This window comes from Schistocerca piceifrons, chromosome X (assembly GCF_021461385.2).
Source record: "Schistocerca piceifrons isolate TAMUIC-IGC-003096 chromosome X, iqSchPice1.1, whole genome shotgun sequence".
Classification (NCBI taxonomy): domain Eukaryota; kingdom Metazoa; phylum Arthropoda; class Insecta; order Orthoptera; family Acrididae; genus Schistocerca; species Schistocerca piceifrons.
The window spans coordinates 223,861,506-223,881,884 of record NC_060149.1 but is presented as its reverse complement, the minus strand read 5'-3'; the positions used below and the strand labels follow the sequence as shown (position 1 = coordinate 223,881,884).

Below are 20,379 nucleotides of genomic sequence, written 5' to 3'. Positions count from 1 at the left end.
CATTTAAATTGTGCAATTTTTACTATTAAAATAAAATTGTTTTAAACATGAGATAAGTTAGTACATTTCACACAGTGACTGTCTCGGAGTATTTCAACAAATTTAAACGGATGACGGGTGGGTATTGGGAAAAACTGAAGACCAAGCTTAAGAAAATTCCTCACACACCGATTGCCTATAATATTAATATTATGAACATCCTTCTGTCAAGATTGAGCTCACCTAATAACCCAGGGGGGATGTCATAATACCAGAGGTATTATGGAGTAATGAGGAATATAACCTAATAGCATCTAGCAAAACGTTTTGGCCTTATGACAGCAGTGACATGTCATTGCTCGGGCTGTGTGAAACAGTGTGTGTAGATAGCCACCCTGATCCGTAACTACTCAACTGTTGACCACAACACACAGAAATTGGCCAGAAATGGATCCAAGAAACATACATATGGTGTCCTATATGTGCTCAATATGATTAAGGTCAGGTGACCTGGAGGACCAGAAAACTTTCTCATTTCATGCAGTGTTCCAATTTGGGAGCAACTAGATAAGGGAATGTCTTTCTAAAGGTACAAGTCACCTGGAGAGGGAGGTGAGAGATTTAGTGTGCACCTGATTGGGCTGAAGGTGGTTGTATCATTCACCAGTGAGGAACAATGTTAGTCATACCAGGAACCACATTTCATTCCACGTACATGTCCACCATATGGTTATACCACTGCTACTGGCCTGAATGGTGTTCTTTTGGAAAAACAGCTCACCTGGTTTTTGGTGTAATTGTACCCCGCCATAAGAGTGTACCAGTGTGTTCTGCAGCTCGTCAGTTCAGGTAACTTTCTTTACTGTCAGTGTCCAGTGATGATATGAATAGCCATGCTCTTTGATGTTCAATAAGCATGTGAGAGTGGTGACTTCTACACATTATAGTGAGAGGATGATTGTGGGTGCTGACCAATCATCATTGTTGTTCATGGAGGTATGTTCCATCTATGCAACTAAATGAAAGGCAGTGTGTTTATCTCCATATGCCTTTTGCTTCTTTTGTCTGTGAAGCATCTTCAGTGGCATGTTATACATATTTCTTTTTTTTACATATAATAAATGTGTGTTCGCCCTGATGGCTGAGAAGTCGGCATGGCGGTCTGTCATGTCATGGGGCCCGGTTTCAATTCCTGGCTGGGTTGGAGATTTTCTCCGCCCAGGGACTGGGTGTTTTGTTGTCCTCATTATCATTTCATCATCATCTGTGGAAGGCAAAAGGAAACCACCACTGGAATCACTTCCCTAGACGCTCGTGGGGTGGACCTCTCTGATGAGGCTTCCTCCATGACAAGACCTGCCATAAGGCAGAACACAAAGTTTTAGTTTTTATAAATGTGTTATGTAGTAGTTGCAGAATGTAAGTATGTAACATTTTGTCATGTTTTTCTCTTGTTTTATAGATTAGAAGCAACGTTTGTATCACAAATTTTGTGATGTTAAATTATCATTTGGTGTTATGATTTCCAGTGTTGTTAGTCCATATGTGGTTCTGGAGATGTATTCATTCAGTCCCCATACTCCAGATGGCCGATTTCTGGTGTTTGTTCACTCACATTTATCATTTTTCATTTATTGTGTGTGTGTGTGTGTGTGTGTGTGTGTGTGTGTGTGTGTGTGTGTGTGTGTGTGTGTGTGTGTGTGTGTTGTGTTATATGTAAATTTGTTGTTCATTGTGAGAGTGTGTGTTTTGTGAATATTGTGTGTGTGTGTGTGTGTGTGTGTAGAGAGAGAGAGAGAGAGAGAGAGAGAGAGAGAGAGAGAGAGATCCATCAATTATTTACTCTTGTCATGTTTCAGATTTCTGTTTGTTATTGTTTTAGTGGCTAACATGATCAGAGAGTTATTGCTTGTGTTGATTTGGTCATTAATTACTTTCCTTTTCATTGCAAGGGCTCTTTGCATGTGGAAGTTTTCTTCTAATATGAGGAGTTTTGTTGTGATCGTTCACTCTAATAATTTTATGTGAGAAGAGTGAACAGTCACAACAAAAAACTCCTGACATTATGAGAAAACTTTCACATACAAAGAGCCCATGCAATGAAAAAGAAAGTAATTAATGACCTAATTAATGTAATCAATAACTCTCTGATCAAGTTAGCCACTAAAACAATAATAAACATAAATCGGAAACATTAACCAGAGTAAATAATTGATGACTCTTTCTCCCCCCCCCTCCCCATCTCTCTCTCTCTCTCTCTCTCTCTCTCTCTCTCTCTCTCTCTCTCTCTCTCTCTCTCTCTCTCTCACTCACACACACACACACACACACACACACACACACACACTTATTCACTTAAGGGAAAAGAAGACTGCTCCCACAAATAATGTAACATTTACACATAACAAAATACACACACACAAAACAGATGAAAAATATGAAACCACACATAAAAGACAAAAGATAAACCACATGGTGATAGTTGGCAATACCACATACTGTAAACAAGCACATATTGATCACAAAATGAAAAGTGCAAGTAATGTGTTGTAATAAATGTGGGTGAAAAAACTGCCAGAAATCGGCGAGCTGGAGCATGGGGACCAAACGAACACAGCTACAGGACCACACATATGGACTAACAATACTGAAAATCGGAAGTAACATCAAATGATAATTGAACCTCACAAGATCTGTGTAATAAAAGTTGTTTGTAATCTAAAAAACAAGAGAAAGACATGGCGAAATGTAACATAGTAACGTATTGTAACTATTACATAATACATTTATTTTATGTATAAAAAGAAAAATGTATTACAGGCCACTGAAGATGCTTCATGAATAAAAGAAGTGAAACGTATATGGCATAAACAATCTAACTTTCATTGACTTACAGTTTTGAAACGTACCTCCATGAAATTTGAAGCAACTAAGGAATGACAGAGGAAAAAATGACATTGTTGTTGTTCTGCATTGAACTGGCTGTGGCCCACCACTTAAATCTTACAACCTGCACTAACTAAAGGAGCTAGTGGCAATCTCTTTCATCACTGTGTTATTTCTCATGACTTATGACATTGGTGGTAGTTATTTTCCCTATAAGCAAGTCCTCAGGAACACCCTTGAAAGAGTGGCATATGAAAAGCCCATCAATTGCATAGCCTCAAATGGAGTGTCTCACGTGCCATATACACATGATCTGATCTTGATAAAATATGCTAATATTGCATATCTTTAACATCCTGCTCTCAACTGTTATGCCAATGACCAGTACAAAATTTGATGACTGCCAGTCATGTGGCATGCCGAAGTGTTCACTTTGAAAACAGGACCACTCTCTTTCCTACACAGCAACTATCTCAAATTAATGTACTCATGGCATGACAGGTGCCAAGAGTGCAACTAAGTCATTCAGTGTACTCCGTATTCTGAGATTACAGAAAACTGCTGATCAACTTCAACAGAGGTCACATTTTGATAATTTAGAAGCTAGAAATGATTACTGCAAAAGCAGCATAGGTTATTGGATGTTCATATTCTGATATCACTAATATTTATCAAAAGCAAACTAATTATATTGTAACCTATTAGATATTAGAGTTTGAAATATGAATTTCCTAGTAGCAGAGTGGCAACTCAGATGAAGGTTCGGAAAAGGTGACATGGACCTTGTTGGGACCTGCGGTTGTTATAGAAGGCGTTATGAAAGCTGTGGAATATGCCAGTATTTTTATTAGTCACATATGCTCCTTCATAGTTTATGGTCTCCCTACCAGATGTGGCGTTCCCAGGAAAACACAATCCATACCAACAGGTCAAAATCACGCTACAGTGGTTTGAGGGATATTTGATGTCCTGATTGCACATAATCCCAGTTGAATTGGTCTGGGGTGTCATTAACCATGCATTGGGGACATGGAGACTCCATGTTCTGATAATGTGCAGCTGTCTTGTATGTCAAGATGAGGCAGCTATCTATTAGGTGACTAGGTGTAGTATGAAACTGGATGTTGTGATGCAAGAGTGGTCTCCTAATTATATGCTTCAGTTTCACCAACAAAAGTTGTCTTACATGAAAAGCCATTTGTTATTGCGTGTTTCATAATAATATAATAAAAATAGCTGTTCTCAAGATTTTACACAAATTCCTCACTTTCTCACTTACATATTAAACCATCTTCATTTTCTCCATATAAGTAAAGTTTCATTTTGTACATATTATTTTAAGGTGTACTCCAGAAATGATATCAATACTGAAATGTAATTCCTGTGGAAAAGCTTTGGACATTGCACGCACTGCCCATGACATGTTGGGTGGGAATGGCATTTCTGATGAATATCATATTATTAGACATGTTCTGAATCTGGAATCAGTCAATACATATGAAGGTAAGGTCATATACTTTTCTGTCTTTTTCCTCTTTGTTTCCTGAATGCAAATAATGGACAACTGCACTTGATCAATCTGTTATAGGTACTCACGATATCCATGCTCTCATTCTTGGGAGAGCTATAACTGGAATACAAGCATTTAGCTAAAAACTGGACTAAATATTGTGTTGCTACTGAATATTTATGCATTGCTGTATTTTCTGAGGTATGTGTGACAATACTTATTCACTGTGATTCTAAAATATGTAAATAATACTGTACATATTTATTTATTTATTGCTGTATTCTGAATGAGAATATCCAGTGTGTTTTACTCAAAGTTTACCTGGAATAGAAAAAGTAAATCAGTCACCAATCCAAAGATTGCACTTTACCACCAAGCCACACTTACCTGCAATATGAAGTGTAAATTTTATGTCAACACTGTAAGTTCTAGTTTTCTGTCCATAAAATTTATTAATAATAACTGACACTGAACTGATGTTTGACTGTGTGTGGAAAATACACTCCTGGAAATGGAAAAAAGAACACATGGACACCGGTGTGTCAGACCCACCATACTTGTTCCGGACACTGCGAGAGGGCTGTACAAGCAATGATCACACGCACGGCACAGCGGACACACCAGGAACCGCGGTGTTGGCCGTCGAATGGCGCTAGCTGCGCAGCATTTGTGCACCGCCGCCGTCAGTGTCAGCCAGTTTGCCGTGGCATACGGAGCTCCATCGCAGTCTTTAACACTGGTAGCATGCCGCGACAGCGTGGACGTGAACCGTATGTGCAGTTGACGGACTTTGAGTGAGGGTGTATAGTGGGCATGCGGGAGGCCGGGTGGACGTACCGCCGAATTGCTCAACACGTGGGGCGTGAGGTCTCCACAGTACATCGATGTTGTCGCCAGTGGTCGGCGGAAGGTGCACGTGCCCGTCGACCTGGGACCGGACCGCAGCGACGCATGGATGCACGCCAAGACTGTAGGAACCTACGCAGTGCCGTAGGGGACCGCACCGCCACTTCCCAGGAAATTAGGGACACTGTTGCTCCTGGGGTATCGCCGAGGACCATTCGGAACCGTCTCCATGAAGCTGGGCTACGGTCCCGCACACCGTTAGGCCGTCTTCCGCTCATGCCCCAACATCGTGCAGCCCGCCTCCAGTGGTGTCGTGACAGGCGTGAATGGAGGGACGAATGGAGACGTGTCGTCTTCAGCGATGAGAGTCGCTTCTGCCTTGGTGCCAATGATGGTCGTATGCGTGTCTGGCGCCGTGCAGGTGAGCGCCACAATCAGGACTGCATACGACCGAGGCACACAGGGCCAACACCCGGCATCATGGTGTGGGGAGCGATCTCCTACACTGGCCGTACACCACTGGTGATCGTCGAGGGGACACTGAATAGTGCACGGTACACCCAAACCATCAACGAACCCATCGTTCTACCATCCCTAGACCGGCAAGGGAACTTGCTGTTCCAACAGGACAATGCACGTCCGCATATATCCTGTGCCACCCAACGTGCTCTAGAAGGTGTAAGTCAACTACCCTGGCCAGCAAGATCTCCGGATCTGTCCCCCATTGAGCATGTTTGGGACTGGATGAAGCGTCGTCTCACGCGGTCTGCACGTCCAGCACGAACGCTGGTCCAACTGAGGCGCCAGGTGGAAATGGCATGGCAAGCCGTTCCACAGGACTACATCCAGCATCTCTATGATCGTCTCCATGGGAGAATAGCAGCCTGCATTGCTGCGAAAGGTGGATATACACTGTACTAGTGCCGACATTGTGCATGCTCTGTTGCCTGTGTCTATGTGCCTGTGGTTCTGTCAGTGTGATCATGTGATGTATCTGACCCCAGGAATGTGTCAATAAAGTTTCCCCTTCCTGGGACAATGAATTCACGGTGTTCTTATTTCAATTTCCAGGAGTGTATAATGAGGAAAACAGGACATACAATTTCCTAACTCTGGCTATGATTCCTATACAATGAATAATGTTTGTAGAAGTATGAAGCCACAATTATTTAGTTTATTGTTTATCCATAGATAAATCATATGTCTAACATCAGTTTGATACAAAGAGAAAACACAAGTAAAAGTTTACTGACAAGAATTAGGAAATAGATCTGCTGTTCACTTGCCCCATGGGTGATGCATCTGTTCATTTAAAAGATTATAAGATCACACTAACTTTTATTACTGACTTTCAAGTACTACGTAAGAACATGTTATTTCTCATAAATACTGAACATTTACTGGAAACACTGACTTCTCTTTCTGAAATGTTCAATATACTGTCTTCTTTCATAAACAGCACTGCACCCTGCTGCTGATTTTTATAGACTTACTAGCTGACAAACCCAGCATTGCGTGGATATTAATTTTGCCAATTTTCTATTAGAAATGAAACCTTGTATGTATTTGAGCAGTATACTTGGTGTGAGATGTGCAGTTTTGTGAACATCACTATGGCAATGCCTCTCCATATCTCTGTAGGCAGCTATAGTTTTCGTCTAATGCCGTTTGTGCTTCACAGTTCAAACATGCCAAAAGCACAAGCAGGTGTAAGGGATTACCTTAAGTTGACTTGACTAGGAGTGTTTTAGTACTTAAGAACAAGTTTATTTAAATGTCATGCATGATGCAAAAGTTTCTCCTGATCTGTACATCATACAATGATATAATTTTATAGTTACATTCAGCAGCTTTTGTGGATAGTGTCTGCAAAATGTGTTGTGAATAGAGTTAGTAGCAAAGGAGTAAAAAATGTAAATGTCATGCACAATGTAGCAGTTTTTCATGCATCTCAGTGTTAATGAAGTCATATGTCCTGAACTGTGGTGGGTAGGTGGTTCTTACCCCTCAGCAATTGTTGCTTGACAGTAATGGATATGTATATCATGTTTGGTTGAAATTGGTCCACTGGTTTAGGAGAAGATGTGGAACATACAAAACACACACACACACCAGCAGCAGTAGCAGCAGATAGTTTTGAAAGCTAGAGTATTTTTGTATAATTTTATATGTTTTGGCCGTACTAACAGTTTTGCCCCCAGAAAATAGGCACTGGGAAGAAATTCTGTCTCATAATTTATTGTTTTATCAGGTGAAGTTTTCTTTTGATGCAACAACAACTTTCTCTGACAAAACTACTGCTAGATGCATGTAAACTAACCTGCTTGTAAAGGTGTGTTTACATCTGTGTAACTTTATGTGTGCACGATAGTTCAATTCTTTTATCTTGGCGGCTCGCGCATGCCCGCCCAGATGCGGGAGATTGCTGCATTGCCAGTTGCACACGATGCACGCACCAAGAGAAGCAGTGCCATAGGATAGAATAGTTCCTAAGCTTACATTTAGGGGCGAGCGCGCAGTTCATGAAGTAAAGCTACCACGGCCGCATTAACCCTTTCGCTGATACAAAGACGTGCTCCCTGCATTCTGTGCTGTGCGCGTTTGTCACTGCACTGCTCGCCTGTGCAGACACATGGTGTTCTGACTGCTTTGACACACTTATCATTCGATTTCACAAAAACTATTTGGCCCAAAAATTAGATTTTTACACATCTTCTTGACTGATACCTTCCCCCCATAAATGAATTAATTTTGTTTTGATGTTCAACGCAGTTATTATGCAGCATTAAATATAGTAAACCATTGCACGAAATTTTTGAAGAGTTTGCAGAGGTAAAAGTCCATAGAGTATACTTTCCGTATGGTTGATTTTAGTTGCCACAACGTTGAGAATGAAATGTGGACAAGATACCTAAATTTCATGTAAAATTTACTGTATAACAATATCTCATTTAATTTAAGTACCACATAGGTGTCGTATGTAATAATGAGAAATATTCCATCTTTCGTGACTAACAAAAGTTTTATTTACACTGGGCATGTTTGGCTTTATTTAAAAGTACTTCAAGCGATCAAAAGGAAGTAGACAAAATACATTATACAAAACTGTGGACTTACAAAAACATTAGGACTCCATCTATCAGTGAAGTGTTCTGAGCTATGTCAAATATAATTTTTGTGTGTGGCACACACAAACAGCATTTATTTGCTAAAACACTGATCAGCCGACACAAACATTGAATATTGTGTTACCGCAGCACAAAACTATGAAAGGTGACTTGGCAATGGAGGAGAAAAAATACTGTCCTCTGAAGATGCTTCAAAAGAGAGAAATGCGTCTGGTCTAAATAAGTCGCTTATTACAGTTGCAGAAGAGGAATATATTTCAGTACCATTGGTAAAACTGCAACTGTGGAACAAAAACAAGAAAGAGAACATGAGTACCATTGTGTATGTGTCATACCTTTTGTTGATTGAAGTGCTTTAAAATAAAGCCAAACTTGCCCAGTGTAAATAAAACTTTTGTTACAGTCGCGAAAGATCGAATATTTCTCAATATTACATATGACACCTATGTGGTACTTAAATTAAATGAGATATTGTTATACAGTAAATTTTATATGAAATTTAGGTATCTTGTCCACATTTCAATCTCAACATTGTGGCAACTAAAATCGACCATACAGAAAGTATACTCTATGGACTTTTACCTCTGCAAACTCTTCAAAATTTCGTGCAATGGTTTACTACATTTTGCTGCACAATAACTGTGTTGAACATCGAAACAAAATTAAGTCATTTATGAGGGGAAGATATCAGTCAAGAAGATGTGTAAAAATCTAATTTTTGGGCCAAATAGTTTTTGTGAAATCGAATGATAAGTGTGTCAAAGCAGTGGGAACACCATGTGTCTACACAGGCTAGCAGTCCAGTGATGACAAAATCATGCACAGCATGGAATTCGAGGAGCACATGTCTGCAGCAGCGAAAGGGTTAATGAAGAGACAAAGCACTAGAAATTTCAAAAAATTGCATTCAAACGAATAAAATTCGTGAAGTAAGACACTGCGATATTGTTTTTAAATAAAGAAAATATTAAGCACCGCACAAGGTTTGAACTCATAACCTTTTGCTTAGTAGCCCAACACCTTAACCGTTACAACCTTTTGCTTAGTAGCCCAACACCTTAACCGTTACAACCTTCTGCTTAGTAGCCCAACACCTTAACCATTACGCTAACGCAGCTCATCTTACAATGTAACTACATGAGGAGTCTAACACGTCATGCAAAATACTGACAAACACTGTTGGTATGACTATGAATTACTGACGCTTCGTCGAAGTAAAATAGGAAATAAACACTTACCGCCGTTCTTTATTGCGAAAAAGCGGTTAGTGAGATTGATACAAACACCTTTCCTTGCTATCGCCTGAATTAGGAGTCTTATTACTTGTTAGGTTTAATTAATTAATAGAATATGAAGCAATTGGTATAAAGAATGTTTTTCCCAAACTTTCTATAAATGAAAGTCTGCTATCAAGACATTGATTTTGTTCTTTTACTTTATTTATGACTGAACGTTTCTAAAACTGAAACCACTCATCCATGCTCTGCACTGCAGTCAAGATCTGGCAACGTCGTTCTCTGTTCATTGGCTGATTGTGTTTTGTGATGTCAGATGCGCAGAACGAACCTAAACATGGCCGCCAACATAAATGACGCGCACTATAGGTGCATGTAGCCATTGAACGGAGAGGTGAGGGGGTGAATGCAACTTCGCAGAGTCACACGGGCTTCTGATTTGTGCACACAGGCTGCCCCATGTAGGCACAGGAATCTCCGCACTCCAGACAGGGAGACAAATGCAGCAGTCGTGTACGTCTATGTAATTTGAAGAATATTATCATGCATTTCTTGTTTGTGGCTGGTATATTCTGCAGATTATAAAGTCAGTGTGAAATGAAATGATTGTCTACAGTTTTTCACAACAAAAACAATCTAGAAACAATAAAGACACACCTGAACACAATAAAGCCATTGTTTGTACTTCTGACAAGTACGTATTGATGAGGAGTGATTCTGGGACTCTTGATGTGTCAGCATTGACCCGTTTCCTTTACATGTCACTTCAGTTCATTGATAGTTTGCGTATAAAAATAGTAGTAGTAGTAGTAGTAGTAGTAGTAATAGTAATAATAATAATAATAATAATAATAATAATAATAATAATAAAGTCCACCTTACTAAGGTACCAATCTGGCAGTGTCGCTGCAAGTCCTCAGTGGTGCATGAATAATTTAGTCTCAGATCCTGAAATTGTATTAGTTGGTGTTCTCACAGTTCAGGGACGAATGTAACACCATTGATTTAATTTTGATACTCTTCCTTATTTATTCAGATTAAGTTGCACGCAACTGATGACCAGTTCTCACACTTTTTCGTAGTATCAGCAGTTTATAAAAATAATTTCATTAGTAATACTCATCTAATCAGTCCACTTTCTCTCCAGATAATAACACTAGTTGGCCAAGTTAGTTAGCGAATATAATGGACTTTTAACAGTGGCAGGATAACTCATCGATAGCGCTCTAACAGGTTCAACAATCATGTCTCACTTATCGATATTTACACCTATCACTGACTGACTACACAAGGAAGTTCATACACGTTTATTTTCACAGCTGAGCACAGATCTTTTCACTGATGTGTTGACAAAATAATTGCTGATTGTGGGACTGATTAAGGTACAGTGCTCGTGGTGCAGGGTGCGGTGACTAGAAGCCAGGATGCTGCAAATGGGTGGTGGAGCTGAGGTCGAGCCCAGATGGCAGAGGACGGCAGCTGCAAATGTAACAAGTTCTTTTATTGACACATCTGAACTGCTTGATGCATAGGGTCAGTGTCCAGCTGGCTGCCGAATTCTGCTTGGCTGTCTGCCCGCACAACCCTTGTTGCCGGTGCGGCACTACATCGTGCCAGTGACCTTGTTACATAAGCTGGTTGCATGGACCCTGCACCATCATTGTGCAAATTTTATGCTGCTATGGCTTCTGTGGCCCCAAGTACCATCTGCTGACATCACAGCAGGGGTGCCCACCACACTAGACCCCCCGTCTGGCAGTGGCTGGTGTGCATGGGAAGAAACCTCCTGCCCCCTGGGCAGGAGTTGGCTGTGCTGCCGGGGATGTACATGAGTGGCCAGTGGTGTCATGCCTCCATAAGTCTGTGGAGAGATGTAGTGTGCAAAACTGCTGTCCTGCAGTGGCCTCGACTAATAACCTCTGTTGACAAGGCCATGTGGTGTCCTCATTTGGCACAGCTGCATCATCTCGGTTGGGCTGCGAGACTAAGAATTATTCTATTAAAAAAATGACTAGTGCTTGTGGCTGGCAGCAAGATGTGTATGCACCACTACCAGTAACAGATGGCATCTATATTCAAGTGTGTGCCAGTTTAAGGTTTTCAGCATTCCTGTGAGTCAAACAAACCTGTGACCATTCATACTACTTTTACTTGTTTACATTCAATATACATGTCAGTACTAATTCTTATGGGCCCCATACACTTGAAATGGAATGTGGAAGTGTTTTTAAGCAGTTTCCTGTGTAGATTGACTGCATTATCCTACTATGCTACCAATGAACAATGAACAATGTTTTTTTTTTAGTCCTACTGCCCCAACAGTTATCATTCCAGTGGGAGACAGCACCTTAAACCTGTTGGTAAAAGTGATAAGTGTAGAACTTTGAAGTTCTTCCCAGTCCTAGCCTTCCTCTGGACCAACCATTGACTCACCACTCAAAGTCTAGTTGTCGACATCTTGTATTTCCTGGAGAAGGAACAGTACCCGTGGGAGAGGATAGTAGTTCACGCTCCTTTGACAGAAGTCTACCCAACCATCCATTCACACCGGCTTTCAAATGCTTGATAGCAGTCTGGACAATTTCCAATTACTTGCAAACACCAAGTAGTCCACCCAGTGCCTGAGAGCAGCATTCACAGTGGGGCTGCATGTGGGTGGTGCGATGTTTATCTGAACAACAAACAGTAATTTAATTGGCTAGATAAAACATCTACTCACCAAGCAGTGGCAGAACACACACATAAAAGAATGTTGTAATTAGGCAAGCTTTCAGAGTCAGTGGCTCCTTCTTCAGGCAGAAGGGTTGAAGGGGAAGGAAGAGGGGTGAGTGAAAAGGACTGGAGAGGTCTAGGAAAAGGGGTAGACTTTGGGAAAGTCACCCAGAACCGCAGGTTGGGGGAGACTCACCACACGGGACGAGAAGGATAGACTGATTATTGAGGACTGCATTGGATGAGATTTGAAAACCAGAGAGCACACAGAGCGTAGTTACTGTGAAGAGATGCTGAGGTGGAAGAAGTTAACATAAATTAAGGCCAGGTGGGTGGTGAGAACCAAGGACATGTTGTAGTGCTAGTTCCCACCTGCGGAGTTCTGAGAAATTAGTGTCTGAGGAAGAATCCAGATGGCATGTTTGGTGAAACAGACACCGAGATCGCGATAGTCACGTTGTAGAGCCTGCATGTTTCATGTATACACCCTCTGCCTTTGTCCATTCATCCTAATTGATAATTTGGTGGTCGTCAAGCTGATGTAAAAGGTCGAACAGTGTTTACATGACAGCTGGTACATGACGTGTTGTTTCACAGGTGGCTCTCCCTTTGATAGTATATGTTTGCCAGTTACAAGGCTGCTATAGTTGGTGGTAGGAGGGTGCATAGGGCAAGTCTTGCAGCAGGGATGGTCACAGGGGTAAGAGCCATTGGGTAGGGAGATGGGTGCAGAAGGAGCATAGTGTCTGACAAGAATATTGTGGAGATTGGGGGGGGGGGGGAGGGAGGGTAGGGGAGGGGAGGGGAGGGGAGGGGAGGGGGGGAGGGGAGGGGGGGTGACGAAAAGCTGTTCTAGATGTGGTGGGAAAAATTTCAGACAGAATGCATCTCATTTCAGGGCATGATTTTAGGAAGTCATTGACCTGTCGAAGTAACTGATTTATGCATTCCAGTCCAGGACAAAACTGAGTCACCAGTGTTGTGTTCTGAAGCTGTTTTTTTGGAGGGATCAGCAGTACCAGGATTGGATTTGATGGCCCGGGAAATCTGCTTTTGAACTAGGCTGGTGAAGTAATTACGTGCAGTGAAGGCTGAGGTGAGACTGGTGGTGTATTGCTGTAAAGAGTCTACATCTGAACAAATACGTTTGCCTTGACATGTCAAATGTTCCCTCCCATACAGCTTTGACATTTGAGACAAATGTATTTGTTCAGATGCAAACTCTTTAGAGCAATACACCAAGAATTTCACCTCAGCCTTCACTGCACTTAATTACCCCACCAGCCAAGTTCAAAAGCATATTTCCTGGGCCATCCCATCCAATCCTGGTATTGCTGATCACTGTAAAAACAGCTTTGAAGCACACCACTGGTGACTCAGTATTATCCTGGTCTTTAATGTGTAATCAGCTACTTCAACAGGGCCATGACTTCCTAAAAACATACCATGAAATTAGATTCATTCTGTCTGAAATTGTACCCATCACATCTAGAACAGCTTTTTGTTGCCCTCCCAATCTCTGCAATATTCTTGTCGGGTCCTGTGCTCCGTCTGCACCCATCTCCCTACCCTATGGCTCCTAGCCCAGTGACCGTCCTCACTGCAAGACTTGCCATATGCACCCTCCTACCACCACCTATAGCAGCCCTGTAACTGGCAAAAGATATACTATCAAAGGGAGAGCCACCTGTGAAATGACATGTCTTGTACCAGCTGGTATGTAAACACCGTTTGGCCTTTTATATCTGCATGACAACCACCAGATTATCAATTAGGATGAATGGGCATAGGCAGAGGGTGTATATTGGGAGCATGCAATATCCTGTTGCAGAGCATGCTCTACAACATGATAACCATGACCTCGGAGTCTGTTTCACCACACATGCCATCTGTACTCTTTCCCCAGACACCAGTTTCTCAGAACTCTGCAAGTGGGAACTAGCACTACAACATGTCCTTGGTTCTCGCGAACCATCTGGCCTTAATATATGTTAACTTCTTCCATCCCAGCATTTCTTCACAGTAACTACTCTTCTCTTCACTCCACTTTAGTTTTCTACATCTTTCATTGTCTTACCTATCTATTTTTCACCACCCCCTCCCACATCTGTTACATACAATGTACTTATCTTTTTGCTCTTATTAACTCATGCATGATGTGTAAGCAGTAATCTCTGTCTTGCATATTACCCTGTGTTCCACCTTTAAGGTCTCAGGTTTTCAAATATCATCTGATGCAGTCCCCAACAATCAGTCTTTCCTTCTCATCTTGTGCGGTAAGTCTCCCCTGATCTGCGGTTCTGGGTGACTTTCCCAAAATCTACCCCTTTTCCTAGACCTCTCCAGTCCTTTTCCTTCACCCCTCTTTCTTCCCCTTCAATCCTTCTGCTCGAAGAAGGAGCCACTGGTTCTAAAAGCTTGCTTAATTACAATTTTCTTTTATGTGTGTGTTCTGCCACCTCTTGGTGAGTAGATTTTTTTTATTTATCCAATTAAATTTAAATTATTTTTTCAAAAACTGATTGTTTTTGTTGAACAATAAACAAGTAACTTTAAACTAATCTTGGATTTTTTAGTTTCGTGATTTATTACCCTACAAGGCCTCCAAGTTCCTTTTTAAGATATGAAGTTTCAACACCCAAGAAAGTGGCTTTTGTTAAATATCAGTGAATTGTTGAAGATTACTTTGTCTCAAACTTCTGTTGAAATCATCTTCATTAACAGATTCATGTGGGGAAATGATTTTCCAAAAATATATTGCTGCTAAAGTTTGCAGAGTACACAACTATAGCTCAAAACCATTGATTTATTGTCAAATATGTTACACACAGTACTCAGAGCTTCCAAAAATTCTGAAAAATGTATCATTTATCACACGTGTACCAACTGAAATCAGGAGGCAGTGGTTGTCTAAATGATGGGTTCTGCTGCCAGAATGTAGTTTGCAATTGACATTGTAGTACAGATCTTTTGCAGCACTCACAGATGTTTGAAGATACACAATATATTATGATACACACAAGCCTTAATACAAACAATAAAATATTTCTAGAATTCTGCATCAGTTTTACCTGACACATGACGTGGTCTCACACCATGGAAAAACTGAAAGTTAGTTTACATATTTAAATTAACATGTGCAATGTTTGGGTCTTTTTACTTAGCTGAATTTGTCACATATTCTACACTAGCATGCCACAGATGAATACTGTAACATCAATTTATGTCGTTTATAAGAGTGAAAATTGTGGAATACCAACCATTTAGGGCAGCTAACAGCAGAATGATTAATGTTTCATGTTGTCTGCTCAGATAATCTGAAATCTGTTTCTTGTCACATTTATTAATGAGAAATATCTATCTGCCTTTCTTAACCTATCTAATAACACTCATGGTGGTGATGCTATAACTGCTATATCAGCTTTGATTCTCTGCTTTATGTTAACTAAATTAAAATGTTATGACCAATTTGTAACTAGATTTAAGACATTTCCCCTTATAAGTCACTTCCCTTACTAATTGTTCAAGGTAAATTTTCGATAAGGATTCATAACAATATCACACAAATCCCTGTTGTTATTGCTTGCCATAATCATTATAGAGTTTTCCAGCCTATAGTTAGTAAGTTGAAATCTTCCCATACCATAACGTAATAAGGTAACTCACAGTTTATGAATTTCCATTATTGTTCATACTGTTTTTGAACAGTAGCTGAGAGGGTGTGGTGCCATGTTTCTCAGTGATAACGATGATGAAAAACTTTGACAATACATACTGTTTAGAGTGACCTGCAATAAACTTAGCTGCATCAGGCCAACACACAACAAATGGAAAATAATATGGATGGACATAAATGTCATGCATGGGACTGATGACGTCGCTGTTTGTTCCCTCCCCCAAATCAATCAACCAATCAAACAAATGTCATGCAGGCAGATGAGATACACTTTTCAAGTAATTGAAATGTGTATACATATAGCTTGATTAATTGTGGAAATACCTTTGTATTAGCAGTGAAAAGGTGTGGTGCACATTCAGAGAACGTTTCATTATTGGTTCCTTTTCCTTTGAAGATATATGCAGTGGTAAATTTTAAACAGTTGTTTTTTCTGCAAGTGAGTATTTACTGTGGTTTGAAGAAACACCATTATTTTCTGTGCACAAGAGAGGTAAGTATTCATAGAATAACAGTCACCTAGAGTGCAGCACATTCAGTGACTGCAGCTCCCGCCCCAGCAATTGCTAAAATAAAAGTTTCATTGAGTAACATTGTGGATATGCTACAACCCCGTCTCACTCCTTTCTCAATATCTCACTCCTTTCTCAACCACTGCTTCCCTTTCATGCCCTTGGTCTATTATAACTGAGATATCTGTATAAGTTCCATATAATCCTTCACTCCCTTTAGTTTACTCCTGTCACCTTCAGAATGTCAAAGAGTGTGTTCCAGTCAACATTGTCAAAAGCCTTCTCTGAATTTACACAAGCTGTAAACATGGGTTTCCGTTTCCTCAACCTATTTACAAGACCTAAGATAGGTTGTTGGGTCAATATTGCCTCACATGTTCCAATGTTTTCCAAAACCCAAACCTATCTTCTCCGAGGTCAGCTTCTACCAGTTTTTTTTCATTCTTATGTAAATAATTCATGTTAGTATTTTGCAACCATGACTTATTAAACTGATTGTTCAGTAATATTCACACCTGTCTGCACCTGCTTTCTGTGGAATTAGATTTATTATTTGAAGTCTGAGGGTATTTTGCCTGTCTCGTACATCTTGCAAACCAGATGGAAGGGCTTTGTAATGGCTGGTTCTCCCAATGCTATTAGTAGTTATGACAGAACGTTGTCAACTCCTTAGGTCTTTTGGTGCTCTGTCAAATTCTTCTGACAGTGTCATATCTTCCATCTCATCTTCGTCCACGTCTTCTTTGATATCTATAACATTGCCCTCAAGTACATCTCTCATGGACAGACCCTCTATATACTCCTTCTACCTTTCTGTTCTTTGCTTGGTACTGGATTGCTATCTGATCTCTTGATAGCCATACAGCTAGTTTTCTTTTCTTCAAAGGCCTCTTTAATTTTTCTGTGGGTGGTACCTATCTTCCCCCTAGTTATACATGCTTCTATAGACTTACGTTTTTCCTCTATCATTCTGCTTAGCCATTTTGTACTTTTGTGAATTGCATGTTTTAGACATTTGTATTCTCTTTTGGCACTTCATTTGTTGAATTTTTATATTTTCTTCTTTCATGAGTTAAATTTAGTATCTCCTGTGATGTCCAAGGATTTCTGCAGGCCTGGTCTTTTTACCTATTAGATCCTCTGCTGCCTTCACTATTTCATCTCTCAAGCTATCAATTTGTCTTCTACCGTGTTCATTTCCATTGTTCTTGCAATCTATTCTTCTGTTTTATCCACAGTTCATGACCGATAAGTTATGGTCAGAGTCCACAGCTGCTCTGCAAATGTCTTACAGTTTAAAATCTGGTTCCAAAAATCTCTGTCTTGCTGTTATGTAATCATCTGAAACTTCCCATTATCTCAGGTGTCTTCCATGATTGTTGATTCTTGAGCCAAGTATTGATGATGATTAAAATATGCTCTGAGCAAAATTTTACCACGCAGATTACTTTTTTGTTCCTTTCCCCCAGTCCATATTTTCCTACTATTTTCCCTTCTCTTCCTCTACCTACTGCTGAATTCCAGTCACCCATCACAATTAAATTTTTCTCTCCCATAAGTGTCTGAATAATTTATTCTGTCTGATCATACATTGTTTCACCCTCCTCATTATCGGCAGAGCCAGTTCGCATATGAACTTGTACTATTGTTGTGGGTGTTGGCTTTATGCCTATCCTGTGTATAATAATGTGTTCACTGTGCTGCGCATAGTAGCTTACCCACATTGCTATGAGGGTCGCCCAGAAAATAAAGCACCAATTTTTTTTTCTCAGCCAAAAACAATGCTACAAATGCAGAATATTCCATATGTATTATTTGAAGTCTCCTGAGAGAGAGAGCGCGTCAAGATTCTGTCACTTCTGACAGATAGTGTAGCCGCAGGACAGTTTCAAAATGGCATCTGTAGGAGATGCATGTTACAGCAACATGCCATCATTGAATTTCTCACTGCAGAGAAAGAAACTGTGGTGAATATTCACAAATGCTTGTGCACAGTCTATGGAGCATATGCTGTCAACAGAAGTACAGTTAGTTGCTGGGCATGGAGGGTGAGGTCGTCAGAAGGTGATTTGGTGGAGCTCCATTATTTGCAGCAGTGTCTGTCACACCTGACACATTCGTGAAGACATTTTGCTGATGAGGAGGTGATTCACACAGTGAAGCATTGGCTCCACCACCAGGACCCGGATTGGTACTGACAGGGCATACACGCCCTTGTTTCGCGCTTGAGGAAGGCCATAGGATGGGATGGAGATTACGTGGAAAAATAGGGTATGTAGATGAAACACCATTCTTTCATGTGTGTAATTCTTGTTATCTTCAATAAAGGATTGTTGAAGAAAAAAATGTGGTGCACTACTTTCTGGGCAACCCTCATATTTTCTTATTCATTATTAGACCTACACCTGCATTATCCCTATTTGATTTTTTATTGATGACAGTGTACTCACCTGACCAGAAGTTCTCTTTATCCTGCTACCAAACTTCACTAATCCCCATCCCATCTAACTTCAACCTAAGCATTTCCTTTTTTTAAAATTTTATAATCTACCTACCCAGTTGAGGGATCTAACACTGCATGCTCCAATCCGTAGAATGCCAGTTTTGTTTTTCCTAATGATGACATTCTCCTGAGTAGTCCCCACCTAGAGATCCAAATGGGAAATTGTTTTGCCTCCGGAATATTTTACCCAAGAGGATCCCATCATCATTTAACTATATGGTAGAGTTGCATGTCCTTGGGAGAAGTAATGGCTATAGTTTCCCCCTTGCTTTCAGCTATTCACAGTACCAGCACAGCAAGGCCATATTGTCTGACATTATTGTAACAGATCAGTCTATCATGCAGACTGTTTCCCTGCAACTACTAAAGAGGCTGCTGCCCCTCTTCTGGAACCACATTTTTCTGGCCTCTCCACAGTATTAATAATATAATATTGTTTCTTATATGGCAGTTACATTGTCTGGAAGAAAGTTTATTATTTGAAAGTCATATTTCTGTTAGAGACACAACTAGGAGGATCAAACTCAATGAAATATCTAATATTTTGAACAAAATTTATTAGTGTCAGTGTACTGCATATAAATGTAAGCAGTTTGGAAACACTCTTGATAAATACTCTTTTATTTTAGGTTGTACCAAAAGTGCCAATTTGTGTCATGAATGGTGAAAGTTTGTGATCGTCCTCCAACATGGAAAAAACTACAGTGAGAATCCATACTGTCTAAAAATCAGTGTACAGGTATGCAATACACATGGAGCATAGTATCAGAAGATGCAACACAGACATTTGTGCACAAGTTTTGGAATAATGAGTGTCCTGTAGCTTTAAGTAATTAACATCTAGTCTGTAACTATGAATCTAATACTGAAGACTGCAGATTATGATATTTTCTGTACACCAAAGTTGCTGTGGTATTGTATGAACTAAAAATGCTTTCATGATGCATTTGTTAATAAATAATTTTTATTTTTACTCAATAAAGTGCAATACCAAAAACATCATATTAAAAATTTTATTCTATATTATTATATGACTCTGTTGAAATGAAAGTCTGAATATTGTCAAAAAGATGCCACGTTTCTGCCAGAGAGCTGGGACCTAGTTTTGTTTTATATTTATCAACATGACACACACAGTTAATTACATCATTAAGAAATGAAAGGTAACACCAGTAGTTACTTTGTGATTGGTGTAAGAGGTAACAGTCAAAATGCCCACACATGCATGTTGACAATATGGTAATATTGCAATAGTTGCCTGAAAGATATGAAGAAGAGAAAAGGAGTGATTTCTAAACATTTACCTCAGTATTATATGCAATAATAGTGTACGCCTGTTTTGCTTTCTAGAGAAACAGTCACAGAGAAAAACTGTTCTGGTAAAATGACTAT

General features: G+C 40.1%; 1 protein-coding gene across 1 annotated transcript in view; it reads left to right on the top strand.

Moving 5' to 3' along the window:
* LOC124722259 (glutaryl-CoA dehydrogenase, mitochondrial-like) overlaps positions 1 to 19,679 on the top strand; it is a 43,369-nt gene extending 23,690 nt beyond the window's left edge. Inside the window, exons 4-6 of the mRNA XM_047247447.1 lie at positions 4,208 to 4,368; positions 4,454 to 4,576; positions 19,617 to 19,679. Coding sequence (XP_047103403.1) covers positions 4,208 to 4,368; positions 4,454 to 4,518 — 226 coding nt within the window. The 3' untranslated portion in view covers positions 4,519 to 4,576; positions 19,617 to 19,679. The remainder of the gene's footprint in view (positions 1 to 4,207; positions 4,369 to 4,453; positions 4,577 to 19,616) is intronic.
* The last annotated feature ends 700 nt before the right edge of the window (positions 19,680 to 20,379 follow it).